The following is a 17,647-nucleotide window of genomic DNA, read 5'->3' on the forward strand; positions in this document are numbered from 1 at the left end:
TTTTGGATGTGAGCAAGGGAGTAGTCTGTCTGCTGCTAGCAGCCATCCCATGACCTCTGAGGAGCTTGCTTTGGAACATGGGCACACCCACACAGAAAAGAGTTGGAAAGAAATGAGACCATGACAAGACCACTGTGCTGCTAGATCAACCTACCCCAAGCATACACTAACCCAGGATTTTATAACTCCATCAGATGCAAGATGCCTTTTATTGTTTAAACCAGTTTGAGTTAGGTATTCTATTACTTGCATTAAAAAATTCTAATATATCCTATAAGTCATCATCAAACCATGTTTATTGTTTGGATAACATAAACTCAAAATAGTCCTTTTACCCAAAGTTGGTTCCTTCAAAGTTATCATCTCCTTTCCATCATGCTATCTCTAGGCATAGATCTTAAGAAAACCTGTGGATACTGTAGGTCTCCCAGTCCAAGAGTTGGGTTCTGTATGGAGGGCACCTTCTAACCACCCTACCTCCTCACCAAGTTGGGGGCAGACATGTCTACACTAAGGAAAAAAAACTGCTATGTCAGAACACTTAACCAACTGCATTCCCCCAAAAAGGAAATATTAAATTGATTATTTACCCTTTTGCTACTGGGAAGTGTTCCATAACTAGTAGTGAATCATGCTGTGAAAAAGGCATTTTTAGTTTTCTACTACCAGACACACTCAACTTTGTGGGAATCCTGTTGCCTTTCTTACTGTCCAAATCCTCTGTGCAGGTGAAATCTTAAATATATTGCTTCATTAATAGAAGTCCAATCAATAATAAAAATCAGATCATGCTGGGCATGGTGGCACATGACTATAATCCCAACAGCTCAGGAGGCTGAGGTAGGATGATTGCAAGTCCTAAGCCAGCCTCAGCAACTTAGCAAGTTCCTAAGCACCTTAGTAAGACCCTGTCGCAAAATAAAAAATAAAAAAGGACCGGGGATATGGCTCAGTGGTTAAGTGCCCCTGGGTTCAATCTCTGGGATCAAAAAAAAAAAAAAAATACAGATCATATCAACACCCATACAATAGCTGCCATCACACTCAGAATGAAATCCGAATGATTATTTCTCCAGCCTTAGTGATTGGGGGTCCCCCATCATCCTGATCATTCACCTCAGACACTCTGCCCTTCTTGATGTTGTTCAAAACTGCCAAGCCCATTTCTGCCTTACCAACTCTACTTCCCCTCCTCATCCTCCTCTGGGACCCTCTGCTACAAGTTCTTCATACAACTAGGTCCATCACTTGCCTCCATCCCTACATCACCTTTTCAATGAGAGTGCCACAGTCTGGCTGGGCACAAATCACGAGCCACTCAAGCAGGAACAAACTTTATTTCCGAACTCTCCCGAACGCCACCCACAAGGCCTTCTCCGGGACACACCACACACCAACTGGAACTCCCTCCACCGGAACTTCACCAACCAACACAAACTCCCCAGGCAATCCTCAGGAAAACTCCAAAGTAGCAGGCGCCCCAGGCGGACAGTAAAGGTCTAATATACAATTGAATCAATCCAGCATCATCTTAATGGCTCACCTCTCAACCATTACTTCTGGCAAAATGCCAGGGGCCATTCCGACTCGGCTATGGCTCTCAGCATAAGAGAACCTCACTGTAATATATGAAACAGTACCCCACCACTATCCATCCCCATCCCCACACACTGCTTTTTTTTATATCATTTATCACTATCTGAAATTATATCACTCATATATTTTTTACATTTGTATATCCTTTATCTCCCCCACTAGAATTAAGTCCCTTTAAGGCAGGGACCTTTTCTCTTGTTCCATAGTATATCTATCAAAACTAAAACATGCCTAGCACATTACCTTTGATCAGGCTAACTGTCCCCCTCGCCCTTGATGACAACAATGTAAACTTAAGAAACACCATAGCCCATAGATGATCACAGAAACTATCAGGACTTTCAAAGATTCTTCTTATAACAAAAAGTTGCATGTGCTCACCATATTCTAAATAATGTAAATCATCTATCAAGACAGATTACAAGATGACACATCATTTATTGGATCCTTATAGAAATCATCCCTTTAACAAGGAGGTTTTGGCAAAAGGCCTGTGAAGAAAATGAAGAGTCATAATACCTCAAAATTCCTGTTACTCACTGAACCCTCAAAATACATGTAGCTTTTAATGCTAATTAGCTAGCCAAAATTAAATATTAAGAAATTTTAAGTTTGTGTGGATGCAAAATCTTTGACTTCTGTCATGAATCCTATTTCTGTGGGAAAAAAAAGAAAAAGATCTTTCAAAGTAAAAACAGTTGTTTTTTCACAATCAAAAGTGGTCAAGTATGTTTAAATATATTACAACATATTTGTGAAGGAATTCTCCTGCATGTCTCCAAAGCTTTTTCACAAATCAGTATAATGCTTCCAAAGCACATTTGGAAGTAAAAAAATAATAATAATATCTACTAACTGTATTTTCTCTAGACGAAGATGAATTAAGCAGAAAATACATTAATATCTGAATTTATAATAGAGTGGGTAACCCTTAACCAGAGCAAACTAATGAGGAATATTTCACCATGGAAGGATTTATCAGGGCTCGCCAATGCTGTGCAATTTGACATTTTAAGGACTTAATCATGAATGAATTTTATTCTCCTATTTACTTTTCATCATGGGGATGACTTACAAAGACATTACACGTTAGAATAAATGTAATTCTTGAGCTTAATCTTGTCACTTTTAAGTAATGTTAGTTTAAATAATATTCCATAGCTTAGAAACAGTCCTCATGGGGCAACACTATGCCTTCTCTGGGCCAAATTCAGTCCTCAAATGTGAAGCCAGTATTAACATGGACCCAGTGAGCCTCAGAGCCAAACCTGACTCTCCGTTAACACTGAGACAACAGGAATCCTGGGAGGTTGTGATTGCTGGACATTGACTTCTATCCACAGCCATTGATTATCTCTCTCTTTGTTAAAGACTACAGGAGTTTCATTTAACTAGAGTGCTCAGTAAATTGCAGCAGAGTCCAAGCATCTTTTATGGATTCATTAAACCATTGATCTGCCTTCCCGGGCTTGTAGTAGTGCCCAATTCTGGCCCACAGCCTGTTTTTACAGAAAATGCAATAGACTGATGTGTGTAACCTCCAAGAGTAGATTCCATCCAACTGTGTGCACAGTCACCCAAAGGGTGGATGGTAACTCAGGGGGTCTCTACTCTCAGTCTGAATTGCTGGGGTAGAAATTAAGCATCTCTCTGAGGCAAGGTTTTCTTTTTTCCATCCTAATCCGTGATAATATGAACACAGAGCAAAGAGCGCAAAGAACAGAGAATTACACATGGCTTGTACAGTTCACACTTTTGTTGATGTGTACAAAAGCTATTCAGAGGTACTGAAATGAAGGAAACTAAAAATAACCACAGGCATGTCTATCATTTGTATTTGCTGTATGTAGCCTTCTTGGGTACATTAGGTTTGGTGACCAGACATTGCAAACATTTATAAGAGAAATTCTGGACTCAATCTACTACTTAAAATATCTCAAGGCAAACCACCTGCCCTTTTATGCAGGCACTTATTTAGATATGTAACATTTCTAACAAAAGCATTTGAATTAACAGACCATAATTTCAATCCCAGGAAAATGCATAATCATTTTCGCTTGGTTTATCTGGACAGCTCACTCAGTTCTCTTAGAAGCTTCTTCCCTCCTCTGGTCTTTATTAATAAGGTCGCGTGACCCTGTCCTTTTTAAGTCAGGCACAAAGAGTACCTCCCTGTGCTGAATGCAGCTTATGATGAGGGAAGCACATCAAAACAAACCATTAGATATTCTTTAAATGTTCATTCTTCAGATAAACCTGAACACCATTAGTGGCAAGGGTGAGAAACGTGGCAATGCAAGTGACTGGATCAATAAGGAGAATGTACGTCCCAAATAAATAGTTCCCTTCCTGATCATTTGTTTACTGAACTACCTACTGCCCAAACAGACAGTTGGACTATGAACTCCAAATGCACACATTCATCACTCTGCAGCAGCAGTCACCAGAGCACAATGTGGCTGATGCAATCTGACACTATGGTTAATGTTAAAAGGGAGCGTGCCTCTTAGATGGATTGGATAATTACCGGCAGTTCAGATGAGAAAAACTTGATTTAAGTGAAAAGCGTTAGCTATCACCAGAAGGATGGCCAGAGATTTGCTGTGTCTGAAAATTAACATTCTGGCATAGATGTCAATAGCCCTGTGTATTGATCCCCAGGTGACCGGATTTAGGTCTATGAAAAAATTCCCTCTCTTCCTTCCGCTCATTGAAAAGAAATGTTGGACACCAGCTGAAGCTATTTAGAGCTTTGATCATCTCCTCACATTTAATCTAAAATATCTAATATTATTCAGAAAATGACATCTATTCTGAGTAACAGAATTAGTTCTCCGGTTTTCCCCACCATCTTACAAAATGTAGCCCATTAAGAATCAGAAGTGGTTGCTTATCCTTTCTTTCAGTACAAACCCATTTGCCCCATTCTGTTTGTGTTCCAGGTTTCCCTTAAACTACTGTTTCTCAAGTGGTTCTCAAGTGTTTGGGGAAACAGGAAGATCACATGCCTATTTCCCCACGCTCCTGATGGCTGGCTGCCTAGGGCACTGTGCCCTACTGGCCTGTAGAACCTCAGCCCTGGAACCCTGCTGGCTTTCCTCAGGAGCCTGTGCTTACACTTTAAGTTGACCTACACTTTACTTTCCCTTCCAGAACTTTCCCGTTCTAACCCCCTCCCCAAAATGTATTTCCAAAGGCAAATGTTTCCCTCTCCTCTGCCATTACTTTTCCCAGCAGCACACCAATATTCTATTTCATATTTTCAAACAGGACAGATCAAGAAAACTATTGGGTTTGTTGTTGTTCTCCCAAGAGCTTCTTAAGGACTCCCCTATTTACTTGCCTGAAAGGGAACTTAGCCACTGACCTGCAGAAAAATGCTCAGGAGGAGGAAGCCACTCTACACACAAGACTGTGGGCAGACCTACAGCACAATTTCAAAGGACACTGCAAAACCAAGGCCTTGTCCTGAAGTCCAAGGTATAGAAAGACAGACCCAATAGTTCTCTGGTGCCTGATACAAACAAGGTGAATCCACTGCAAGAACCCTGGGGGGCCCTGGGTTCACTTACTTTTTGGACCAAAGACATTCACAAACAACTGGCAAAAGCAAGTCTGCAGCCTGAGCTTCAGGTGGTCAGGGGACATTAATTGCAAGTAATTTCTTAATGTCCTTCTCCAAACCTTCATGAATGATAGCCATTTTGTAAATTAAATCTTGCAGGTGTTTAAAGGAAAAAAGTAGACAGGTTAATCACTAGATTAACAGGGCAATTGTTACACATTTCTTCTGCACTACTAGGTTCTATAATTAAGTCTGAAACCAAGAAGTCTTTCCCAGGATATGTTCAAGTTTAATAAAAAGACAAATAGCCTATGATTAAATAAAGTATAACTCCAAATAACATGATGATACATGCTAATTAGTGATGGCTTCCTCCAAAAGAGATCTTTTTAAATAAGAGATTACTTTGTATCCAGGGATATAGTTTGAAAGTAAAATAAATGTTTATTATTCAATATTCTCCTCATTAAGAATTTGTTATTATTGCAGCAATTGTTAGAAAATCTTAATGGCACCATCATTTTCAAATGCTATTTCTGTTTATATAATTTTTGTTTTTAATGCACCCATGTCCTCATCTCTATATATATTCATGGAAGGGTCTTCCACTATGGTCTATTGGGAATAGCAACATTGTGATATTGAAGAAGTATTTCTAACTATTCCTGTTTAAAATCACAAGAAAACCAGAATTAAACAAAACTTTGATGCTCTCAGGAATTTGTTTACTACTAAATTATCAATGTTATTCATCTCTAGAGAACACTATAAACTTGAGATTTGGACATGGAAAGCTGATGATCATCCTTTACTTTGCCTGCTTTGGCCATTTTTCTTGCACTTTGACTTCCAGTTTGATTTCTGGATATTAGTTTAGACAACAGAATATTTCCCATGCAAAAGGAAAAAGATCAAACATAGGCTGTGTGGAAGTGGCTACTATTTGTGGTCTTGTTTGTTACTCTCCTTTTTAGAGAGAGATAGTTACAAAGAATATTTTTAAGCATCTGCTGTGCAAAGTAAAAGTGGTATTTCAAAGTTGGACTAAATGCTTCTGCATCTCTTGCAAACCCTTTAAGAAGACTTGCAACTTTCCAACTCCTAGATGAATCACTAGGCTAAAAATATTCTCAAGTTCTGCTCTTCTGTGGCCTCAAAAAGAGCTAGTCCCCTGAAAAGTCTCTAGTGCCTCAAATATTGAGATGGGCATCCCATTGTTCACCCAATGCCGGAAGACTACAGGAGTTTTTGTTTTTGTTTAACCCACTGGTTCAAAACTTTTCAGCTAGCAATTTAACCTTTTGGAAAGAAGTATTCTACAAAATATATTATGCGTTAACAATATACACTTCTAAGAGTCAACATCCTGAAATGTGTAAACTTGTAGTTAGATTCCTTGGGCAAATACAGCTGTGATTCACAGGCTTCTCCCAGCAGTGTTCAGCAGAAGCAGTTTGAAAAAAGTCTACATACTTGTGACAATCCAAACACCTCTTCAAATCAATTTTAAATTCTGTTGAAAAATATAACCTACATGCCATAAAGGGTTAACTTGGCTTCCATCTGTTCCACCTTACTTCATCATGCTAGGGTTTATGAGAGATGGATGTGACATTTTTTCCAACCTACTCCATTCACCACGTACAGAGCCCCAAAGAAAAGGGAAGGTTTGAGAAGCAAATGAAATTTAAAGAGCCCATTTTCAGTGGGCCTTCATTTTGAGAGTTGGGCTATTTTTGTCCTTATTTTTAGCAGCAAAGCAATGCCTGCTTCTATAGCTGAGCACTTGTGAGGAAGAGAGCGAAGGACCACAGGCACAGCTGTCCCATTTGTATTCACAAATGCAGGTGTTGCTCAGACACAAAACAGAGGTCAGCTGAACACTGCTCCTAATTAGCTACCTTTTCTACTAGGATTTTTCTTTGTAAAGTTATGCACGCAATTTGGGTTCAACTTAGAGACCATTTTTAGATCCCAGCATGCTATCCAGCATGAAATGGGCTGTCATTATAAAGCATAATTTACAGCATAGTTAATTTTACATTTTTTTATATCAACACTATACCTAAGACAAAATTCTATTCTGCACACACTCTGTTTTCCATCTACCTCTCAATATACAAAAGAATAGAATTTAGATAGGAAAAAAAAAACTGTAATATAGGAGTGGGAAGAATTTTTCCCTTTTTCTAAGTCCACAATTTTAATAAGGAGGACTAAGGACTTCGTTAAATGATACAAGAGACATAGCTATTTGCTATTGTCTTCAGGAGGGAACACTCTGGGGCTTATTATAGAAATTCTTAGAAATGGCAGGATGGAGACTGGTATCTAATACAATCCATTATGAAACCAAAGCCCTAAATGAAATGACCACAAAATCCTATCAGTTAACAGAAATGCAGCAGCTGTACATGTTTCTTGTAATACAATATAATATTATAGCAGAGATAACACTTTTAAAATTATAAAACAAAAAATAAAAGAAGCCAGCAGGTGATATGACAAGTTTATTTTTCTATTTGAAAAAACTAAAAATGCATAGCATGGCAGAGCTTTGAAATACATAATAAATAAGAGTGAAAATTGCAGAGAAGTGTCATATTATATGTACACTAATGGGCTACTAGGATCAGCCAGCCAAGTAGCTGTTTAAATATCGAACCAATGCAACTCCCAGACCTTACAAGAGGTCCTAAGACCTATCCCAGTAACTCCTGGTGAGAAGTGCAATGTCAAGCTCCTCCTCCCACTGTTGATTTTATCTACTGTAAGTACTCTAAACACTCATTCTTATCTTGGCTCCAAATCATCTATTTTTCAAAAATGTATGTTATGAAAGTTTGAATTTGGTTTGACCTTAAGCATCATAATGATTTTTTTTAAAAAAAAGCCTATACATTATATAGTATTCTGGACTGCTTTTCCAAGTGATATCAGGTGCCTTTCTTCAAAGGCTTACTATAAAGTAAATCACTTTGCAAAGTGTCATATGTGTCATCAGGGTTGTGACAAATACATCTTGCTTGATTTCATTCACTACAAGCAGCTCATCAAGATTCAGAACCTTAACCCTTCAGAATTATAGAAGACAAAAAGCCCTGTTCTGTAGCCATCTTCTGGGATGGAATGCAAAGTATTTTGTTGTGGTAAGTAGGGCTTTGAAGAAGAAAGCTCTGGGCCCACTCCTGGGATTGTTACTCCAGCGCTCAGCATTCAAAATGGGAGCCCCAGGGTCTTGGAGATCATTTTAATCCTCCTATATTAAAACAAAACGTGTCTCCCAGGCATGTTCTTCTCACCCTCCTCCCCAGATTCACTGGCCCCTCCCAAGGGAAAGTGAACTCGACTGTTGACCATCCCCAAAGAATTCCAGACAATTTCCTTACTTGACTCCATGTTCCTGTGAAGATTATGAGCCTAATTCTTAAAGACTGCTACTAAAATTCCACCCCACTGAATTCTGCAGCCTAATTCTTTAGGCATTATGTTTTGGCAGAATGAATGTGACCCAAATTTGCAGCAGATAATTTGCTGCAACAGTGCTTCTTGCAATGCAGTAAGCCCATGCTTAGCATTTCAGAATGGCAAACATTAGACTTTTTAAAAATAATAATTGTTTGCTTCAAGAAAGAACTGATTTTGATTTTGTATTATGGAAAGGAAAATGCTTAGCAAAATGTAGACTGTTTTATGAAGTAAGGAAGCTTCACAGATCAATGAAAAATAATCAAGGACTAGCATTTAACATCAGTACTTGGTGGCAAAATGTTATAGCATTTCTTTAAAGATTAAAAAATTGTTGAGAGAGAGAGTGTGTGTGTGTGAGAGAGAGAAAGAGAAAATGTGTGTGTGTGTGTGTGTGTGTGTGTGTGTGTGTGAAAAACATCATGCATCCCATTTCCCATTGATGGTGGCTAATAATATTGGAAAAGGTCATCTTCAGACCTAGGATGTCTTTTAAAACAAAATAAAAACTATAACTATGGCTGTCCCTGTGTTACCCAGCATGCGTCTCACAAATACTTGGTGGTGTGAGCAGTGTTGGTTTATGTATTCATGATTTCCCCTTTTGTCAAGATTAATCAACTTTAACATAGAGTGTCAAGGAGACGTGACATTTTTCCTGACTAGAATTTGTGGGTCAAGTTTGGAAAGAGCAACAGCAGTATTCCCATTGAGAGTAAGAATTAAACTGGGTGGACTAAAGCTTTCTGGCCATGCTTCTGTGGCTAGTTTCTCAGCTCTGGGAAGACGTTGCTACCACTTAATCTTTCGTGGGCTCTAGACTGCCCTCTGCTACTGAAAAGACTGCGGATGAGGACACCAGCTGTGATCAGGGGTCCCCGTCAGATTCATTCACCCTCTCAGAATTCAAACACCAAGCCAAGAGAAATTGAAGAACAAGGTTACACGTTAGAAGGGATTCCTTATTCCAAAAAGTTGAGCATGACAGAGGAAGAAAACGGACAAAACAAGGAATAAAAGTACAAAAGGGAAAGGGGGCGCGGCTTGGACTGAGTCTACGAGGCGCATGCGCACATGGTGGGAGGCCGCGGGGCGCCCCTCTAAGGCGGCTTACCTTGTTTCTCTTGAAGTAGGCTCGCCGGCAGGCTGCAAAGCACTTCTCGCTGCAGAAGCTTTTCACCTCGCTTCCCATACTCAGGGAATAGCGCTTGATTCCCACTTTCTGGCACCAGGCACACATTATTTGTACATTTGACACATCATCTTCTATAATAAAAGTATAAGAAAAATGTTCATATCAGAAGCAAACATCCCTTCAAACTTAGACGCACCCTGAACCTGACAGCTCCTGAGGTCTGATCTCAATTTGCAGACCTTACCATTTTCTGAGTAGGATGGCCAGCTCTGGGGGTGGGGGTGGGAGAGGGGGTGCTCAGTGCTAGCTCTTGCTCTCGCCCTCTCCACCACACCCTTCCCTAAAGTTTGCAAAAAGCATTTACTTAAAAACCAGAGCATGACTGCAGAGCCACAGGAGTTCCTCGGACTTCTCAGCCTAGTTTCAATCTGCCTAACCGGCACCAGGAATGAAGTAATAAAGCTTGTAAAATAAATGACCCATTTCTTCGAAGGTCCTGCTTCAAGTCTACAAGACCTGCATTGGGTAAGATAATTTGTAGAGTACTAACCTACAAACGCAATGCCCTCCCATGAACCTTGACAATCAGGGGCCAGGCTCCACCGGGGCATGTTCCCCATTACTGTTAAATGACATGAGCTGGTGTTTACCCTTGAAATAGAATGATTTCCAAACCTTGTGTTTAGTTTAAAAAAAGAAAAAGGAAGATGTAAGTGGCCAGACTCTGGCAATGGGAAGGGAGAAGCCTGGCTGGCTGAGCAGTTTCCTACAATGCCGCCTTCTGGGGCTGGTGTCCTCAGGGAGATGCAGGACTGATTTAAATTCTCCTCCATGTGATATGGCTCCTAGTCCCTGGATGGAGGGATGGTAACAGGGATGTCAAATCTTTCTCATCCAGACTGGTGGTCCTCCTGGCTCCTGGAGGACCAGTCAGTCATGTCAAAAGGTAGCTCAGAGTGACTTCAGGTGGTAACAAATATTTCTAATATTTAAAATGCTGCCTTTCTTTTCCTTTGCATGAGAAGAAACAAACATAACTGGCACAATGAGACTATGACATCACAACCATTACTGCTTAAAATAAACATAGGCTTTTAAAAAGAGTTGGTTAATAAAATATTGAGTAAATCATAGTGCAGGTGATAAGTTATGAAAAATTGAGAGGGTGATACTCAAAGGAGAGACACTGGCCTCTTTTAGGGGGAATGAAAAGAGGCCTTAGAAGCCTAAGAAATATTTCCTTGCTGCTTCCTAGGAGCTTTTGCTGTATCTTGAGCATTCTCTATCCTGCCAACTGAATGTGTGTGTGTGTGTGTGTGTGTGTGTGTCTGTGTGTGTGTGTGTGTGTGTGTGTGTGTGTGTCTGGTTGGCACTATTAGCCACAGCTCTTCTTCCTTCATGGAATTTTTTTGGTTTTTGTACTAACCCAGACTCATGCTCCAGATATGAATGGTAATCACAAAATCCCCAACAAGCTCTGGTATAGTGTTGTCTGATCTCTGAATAAAATCCCCCAAAGACTAATTGCTAAGCAAGGCCTGGTCCATGAGTTGTTGACATATTCATGGTTCATAGAGTCTGTCATGCAATCATTCCATTTCCAGGGAAAAGATTTGGTTTGAGGCAGTGTGGTCATCAGCCTGCAAAATTAGAAGCAAACTAATTTGTAATGCAGTGATATGTTTTTTTTCCTCTGAATATCATCACTCAGAACCACATGCAGCATTTTATTTACCTTAATGGAATAAATATTGTCATTTTAATGATCTTTTCTAGTTCACAAATTACAGATTGTGATCTATTGTCAATTATCCAATGAGACAGTCTAAAAAGTGATCTTTGATATTAGTTAAACATATTTTATATCATGACTTCCTTTAAATGAAGTCATAATATGAATTCAAATATAAAACAATTAAATATAAATTCAAATGTAAAACAATTACTGCATTTAATGACTTGTAGTCAAAGGAAACATCTTTTATATGATTTCTAATGTGGCATCAGTCTACATATAGATATTTTATGTTATGAAAAATTAACAAAGCTCTAAAATCTACCTTAGAGTATAGCACAATTTTCTTAAATTAGGCTAGAAGTAATTGTTTTGTTTTTAGTTTGTTTCTTTGAGAATGAGTCTTGGTAAATTGCTGAATTTGAAACTTGAAGCTGAATTTGAAACTGAGACCTTCCTGCCTCAGCCTTCCAAGTAGCTAGGATTACAAGCATGTGCCACTGTACATGGAATAGAAGTAGCATCTTTTAAAATAATTATCCATCATTACTAAACTAACTAGTATTAACAGTTTCTATTTTCCTAATCAACAAGATGCCTTAAAAATCTTAAATTCCTGAAAAACAAGACAATAACAGCAGAACTCTCACAAATGATCCATTCGGAAAAAAAAGCTTGATTCTGATGAACTCTGTAAGGAAAAAAAAATTAAGGGGGAGAATGATTTGTTCTCACGGTTTAATGAGAAGATCCACTTCCCAGGGAGCCATTTGAAAACATGCATTAGGTTCCCAGCATTTCATCTTCCTTTAAAGGGGTGATTTGGGAAATAAAACATGAAATTCCTTCCTTAAGTGCTGTCTCTTTAATTACAATGGAGTACAACCAAGATGAGAAAGGGCAGAGGACAAAGCTACAAGAAGGCCCCAGTTGGGACCTGGCCTGGAAGAAAGATGCCGGGGACCAAAAGGCCGCTTCAGGTCCTTTTCATGCTTCCATCATCACCAGACAGATCCACCTGTCACTTTTTAAAGAGAGGAAAAGATACTTTCTTACAATAGACCTAACAAATAAACAACAACAACAAAAGTAGAATGTAAAGCAGATTATTTTATAAATCATTCTTGCTGCAAAGTAACAACGTGGGAAGATGAGACAAAAGAACTGTGCACTCTTGTTATCTGACAGGTGCAGAACTCTTAGAATGGTGATTAGCATGTGTCTTGTTAAATAAATCAGTATTTCTCTCCATTTTTCATAAAGGCAAACACTTTGGAAAAACTTTCATCAGATTTCTCTTTTTCTTCCATGAAACTTATCAATAGCTAATGATAAATGCATTATTATTCCAAAAGTTCAAGAAAACACTTTCAGGTATCTCAGGTATTCTAGTCTTATAAGTCATTTATGTTACTATTAGACTTAAGAAACTAAAAAAGAACTATTGATTATCTAAATTCATTTTGTCAGCCAAATCGCAGCTCAGATTCTGCCACCAGATATGACATACGGCCCCATCTTGGCATGACAACATCCCTAAAAAATTGAACTTTGCCTAAGTAATCAAAGTCATAGGGATCAATTCATTTCAACCTCACTTTTTTTGCCTTAAATCTGGTAATCACAGGCATACTTTACACTGGCAAAACAGAAGGCCCCAGAAATTTCGCTTTTCTAACTTATATAGTTTAAATTTTTTATGTAAAAAACATTTCTTTAAACTAGAGAAAACCTGAGTTCCAATATAATATTTAGGCTAAAAATCTTGCCATAAGAGATTTGAGATTATCTCAAGGAAGATTCACACTACAGATTTTTATATTGTATATCTTACAGCCATTAGCCTGTGTATTTTTATAATGAACAATGTAAAATGTTTACAGCATTAAATCACAATCCCAGAGTGAATGGTTTATATAAAATGATAAAAATTTCATAAGATGTCATATAAATATGCATCAGCCAAAATATTCATGTTTCAATTAATCATGAAAAGTCTGTACCACCTCTTTAGGATTTAATTAAGCAGAATGTTCAGGGCATTTTCTTTCTAATCTAATCTTCAAAGAGCTATAGAACATTTTTCCACTTTACATTCCAGAAGGGAAAGTTCAGATTAATTACTCGAAGATGAAATCAAAATTGTATTTATTTATTATAGTGAAGAGAAGTATGAGATCAAGCATTTCTGGAATGCCTTGCTGAAGTTGTTTCAGAAATTGCCTTATCTGGTGACTTTTAAAAATAAGGATAGCCATTGGCCAGTGAGTTTCTTGGGGCATTTGAATCATGGCTATAAACACACATACTAGCTTACGTGACCAGGGGCCAAAGAAAAACAGGAGGGCTTTAATGAACCCCAAGCAATTAAATTGTAATTTTAATTGTAACTTTCATGGGAGTCCCTTTGCAACACTCATGAGAGTCCAAGACTGAGGAAAAAATTCTGAAAATATTTGCTGGTGATATTTATTTTCTCCAGTAGTTCCTAGAATGCAGACATTCAGATAATCATTTCAAGAATTGAATTATATTTGAGATAAGCTACAAAGCAGTTTGAGGAGACTCCTATGTGTTGTGTTCCCCATGACCTGGGCAGCATTCTGTCAAACTCGCTGGAGCAGCTATATTTAAGAAGGACATAAAGGCTCAGTGGTAGAGTGCTTTCCTAGCATGCATAAGGCCCTAGGTTCAAAACCCAGCATTGAAGGGGTGGGGAAGAAGCAAAATAAAGACATCACCTGGAAGGCAGGCAAGTAACTGGGGTTAAAGTTTGCTTTCTTTGCAATAAAGACAAAAGGAGACCTGGGGTAAAACTTGAATTACTGATCCATAAAATAAAATAAAATAAAATAAATAAGTAGACAGCCACTATTCAGTATCAGGCACAGTGTACCTCATCATTGATCAACATCATGTCATCTTAATCACAACCCCCAACCAACAGGCAGGTACTAACACTATCTTCTCTATCTTCATTCTGTAGGAGGGAACATGAATTTGGAGGCTAATTGGCTCCAGCTTACACATGAGTACATACCAGAGTCTAGATGAAGACCCAGCCATATGACTTGACAGGCCTAGCTCTTGACCACTACACCTTGGACACCAGACTCTTCTCAGCATGTAAGATTACATACCATCCACACAAACTTCCCTCCACAAATAGGACTAGAAACTGTCACAGATTCTGCTACTTACAAAGAACACTGCTCAGTGACACTCCAGTAGACAAAATGGAATCAAAAAGGTCAAAATGTCTTTGAGGAGACAGCTGAAGTGTTAATCAATATTTCCTGATTGATTTTTTTTTAAGTTAAAGGTCTGCAGTGCAAGCCTTTACTTCTTTATGACTGTGAGACTGGCTCTGCTGCATGCGTTCCATATGAACTCGCACCAGCAAGTGCTACTTCAACACTAACTGATAACACAAAACCAGTAATATGTGGATCTCAGGAAGCTATTCTGTTTGCAGGCTAGCAATGCTCTTGCCAGCTCTCTCTTTTTTAAGGAGCAGGGAATCACAACAGGACATGAATAAGATTGGCTTTCCATGTGGATGAAGTGGGAGAACAACTACATCTATAATTTCAAGGGTGCCAGTAAGACTACGCAGACTTCAAAAAATTACTCCTCCACTGCTCACTGAAATTCAGTTCTACTGTTGGAGCATCATTTCTTTGGCTAATGTGTCTTAAATCCCATTAAAATACAAATTTCCTGAAAGCAAGGAAGCTCAATACATATTTATAAATAATGGCTTCTATTCTTTCTTTTTTTTTTTTTTTTAGTACTGGGGATTGAGCCCAGTGGTGCTTAACCACCAAGCCACATCCCAGCCCCTTTATATTTTTTATTTTCAGATGGCCTCACTAAATTGTTGAGGCTGGCTTTGAACCTGCAATTAATTCTTCTGCCTCAGCCTCCTGAGTCACTGGGATCACAGGTGTGTATACCATGCCCGGCATGAGTGATTCTTTCTGAAGAGCAACTGTTCACAAGAAATGGGGGAAACTGCTGGGGATAGGGTTCCAATGACAAGGGCAGAGGGGGAGAGATGGCAGAGGGTGGGGCATAGAAGTTTCTGGTCATTGCTTAGCTGATGTCTAGTCTTGGGCATATAGCTGGAGGACCCTGAGGGCAACCAGAGTAGACAAAAGAAAAAAAAATACTGTCTGTATCATTATACACTGTAGCATAATGTCAAATATTCTCAGAGTGGCTTTTAAGTATGTCTGTAAAACCAGTAGATGTTAACAGGCATATGGAAGAATAGCATATAGGCAGGGGTTGCTGGGAAAGAGATGCAACAGGCAGATGCTTATGACAGTCTCAAGGGGGGTGATGACTTTTTTAAGTAAATGAGGTAATAGATGTTCAATGCCTTGCAAACCTAGGTTGCTACTATTTGAAAGGTAATGGGGTTGATTGCAGAGAGACAGAGACATTGTTAAACTACTAATATCACCCATTCTAGTCAGGGGATATGGGCAAAATGACACAAAGGATAGGAACATCCACTCTAATGAAGCTTCGTAGTTGAAGTGAGGATCAAATGAAAGAAAGTATGTACTTTCTATATGTAAATGAGTTTCCTTAGAATGATGGACAATTAGAGCCGCAAGAAATGGTAAGTGTCAGCTACACACAATCTGGAGAGGCCTAGTGACCAGACATTCCTCTCTTTAATCCCCTCTCCTCCCATGGAGGACATCTGTAAAACCATGACCCTTGAATACAAGGAACAACCCAGTAACTGGTTAAATTTCACTAAGATTAAGAGTAAAACCATGAGAGTTAATAAAAGCCTCACTTACTGCTATTCTTTTAAAAACTTACTTAACTTGAATTAATAGTTGACAAGGTGTTGCCAAATATATCACTGCAGTGCCAGATATTCTGTAATTAATAGATGGGAATTCTTTGTAATTATTACATTAACCATCCACACATGGGTGGATCTTTCTAAGTGTCTGAGAAGTTTGCTCCTTTAAAAAGTATCAGAGTAGCAGCTAAAAACGTCTGCCACCTTGGTAACAGAACTGACGAAAATTCCCAAACAGAAGAGTCTGAATTAATAAAATTTTATTGCGCTTTTTTCTCATTAAAGGGACAGATACAATTAAATGATAGAGGCCCATGCAACTATATGAGTCTTTGTAATACCTAAAATATCCCTAGTTTTCTCTTGAAATTAGATTTGAAGGGATTTCAAGAATTTAAATAGTTCACACTCCTTTAAATAGACTAGTACTTAACCCTGAAATAAAATCTAATCTCTACACATAAACCAAAATTGGGTTCCAATAAGTCAAAGAAATGAGCACCTAAAATAATGGAAAAATGATAGAATTTAAAATTAATTTTCAATTTACTAATGGAACTCTTCTGGTCCATGTTTAATTATTTATCTGTGTGTTCTATGTAGATATGGATAGGTAGAGATGGAAAGGGTGTGATTCCAGGAATAATTAATCATTTACACACAGGTCCCTGTGCTAGGTAACTGGTCAAGAATATTGGGTTGAATAGGACATGGCTCACTTGCAAGAAAAAAGGTAGGAAAGTGTGGCTCCTCATGGGACAGGTAGAACGCAATGACAGACGTTCTGAGAGCTACTGGAGAGTTAAAGCACATTTGAGTTGGATCTTGAAGGACTTGCAGGGGGAGGAAATTCATGTGGAAAGGACAGAGAAAGCTGCACTCTCCTGAGCCAGAGAGTGGCAAACAGCTCAGGGTAGGCAGGAGTCCTGAAAGGCATGCATTTGACCAAGACTTGTGTGAAGGGAATTTGGAGATTAGACCAGCGCTCATGGGCTTAAACAAGGAGCTCAGTGAATGTCACTTGGCTGTGGGGTGTGGGGCTCCTCTTTATTCCATACATAACAAGAAACTCCTGGGTGTTTCTCAATAACATCTGATGGGATCCCAGGTATCTTGAGAAATGTTACTCTGGCAGGATGGATCAGAATTCAGAAAGATTGGAATCCAGTTCCACATCTAGAAGTCTTAGCAAAATGAGAGCCGGGTCCACGTCTCATTTTCCTTTGTGTGTTCAGTGCCTCGCGCACAACAGTACTCAAACCATGCTGAATGAATGAATAAGTGGACAGATAGATGAATGAATGCACAGGAGAAGGGAGGAAA

General features: G+C 38.8%; 1 protein-coding gene across 3 annotated transcripts in view; it reads right to left on the bottom strand.

The window, feature by feature from the left end:
- The window catches only part of Sobp (sine oculis binding protein homolog), a 160,115-nt gene that overhangs the window by 109,745 nt on the left and 32,723 nt on the right, over positions 1 to 17,647 (bottom strand). For all 3 annotated transcript variants that reach the window (XM_026389611.2, XM_026389609.2, XM_026389610.2), the window contains exon 4: positions 9,744 to 9,895. In XM_026389611.2, coding sequence (XP_026245396.1) covers positions 9,744 to 9,895 — 152 coding nt within the window. The remainder of the gene's footprint in view (positions 1 to 9,743; positions 9,896 to 17,647) is intronic.

Source organism: Urocitellus parryii, chromosome 8 (assembly GCF_045843805.1).
Source record: "Urocitellus parryii isolate mUroPar1 chromosome 8, mUroPar1.hap1, whole genome shotgun sequence".
Taxonomy (NCBI): domain Eukaryota; kingdom Metazoa; phylum Chordata; class Mammalia; order Rodentia; family Sciuridae; genus Urocitellus; species Urocitellus parryii.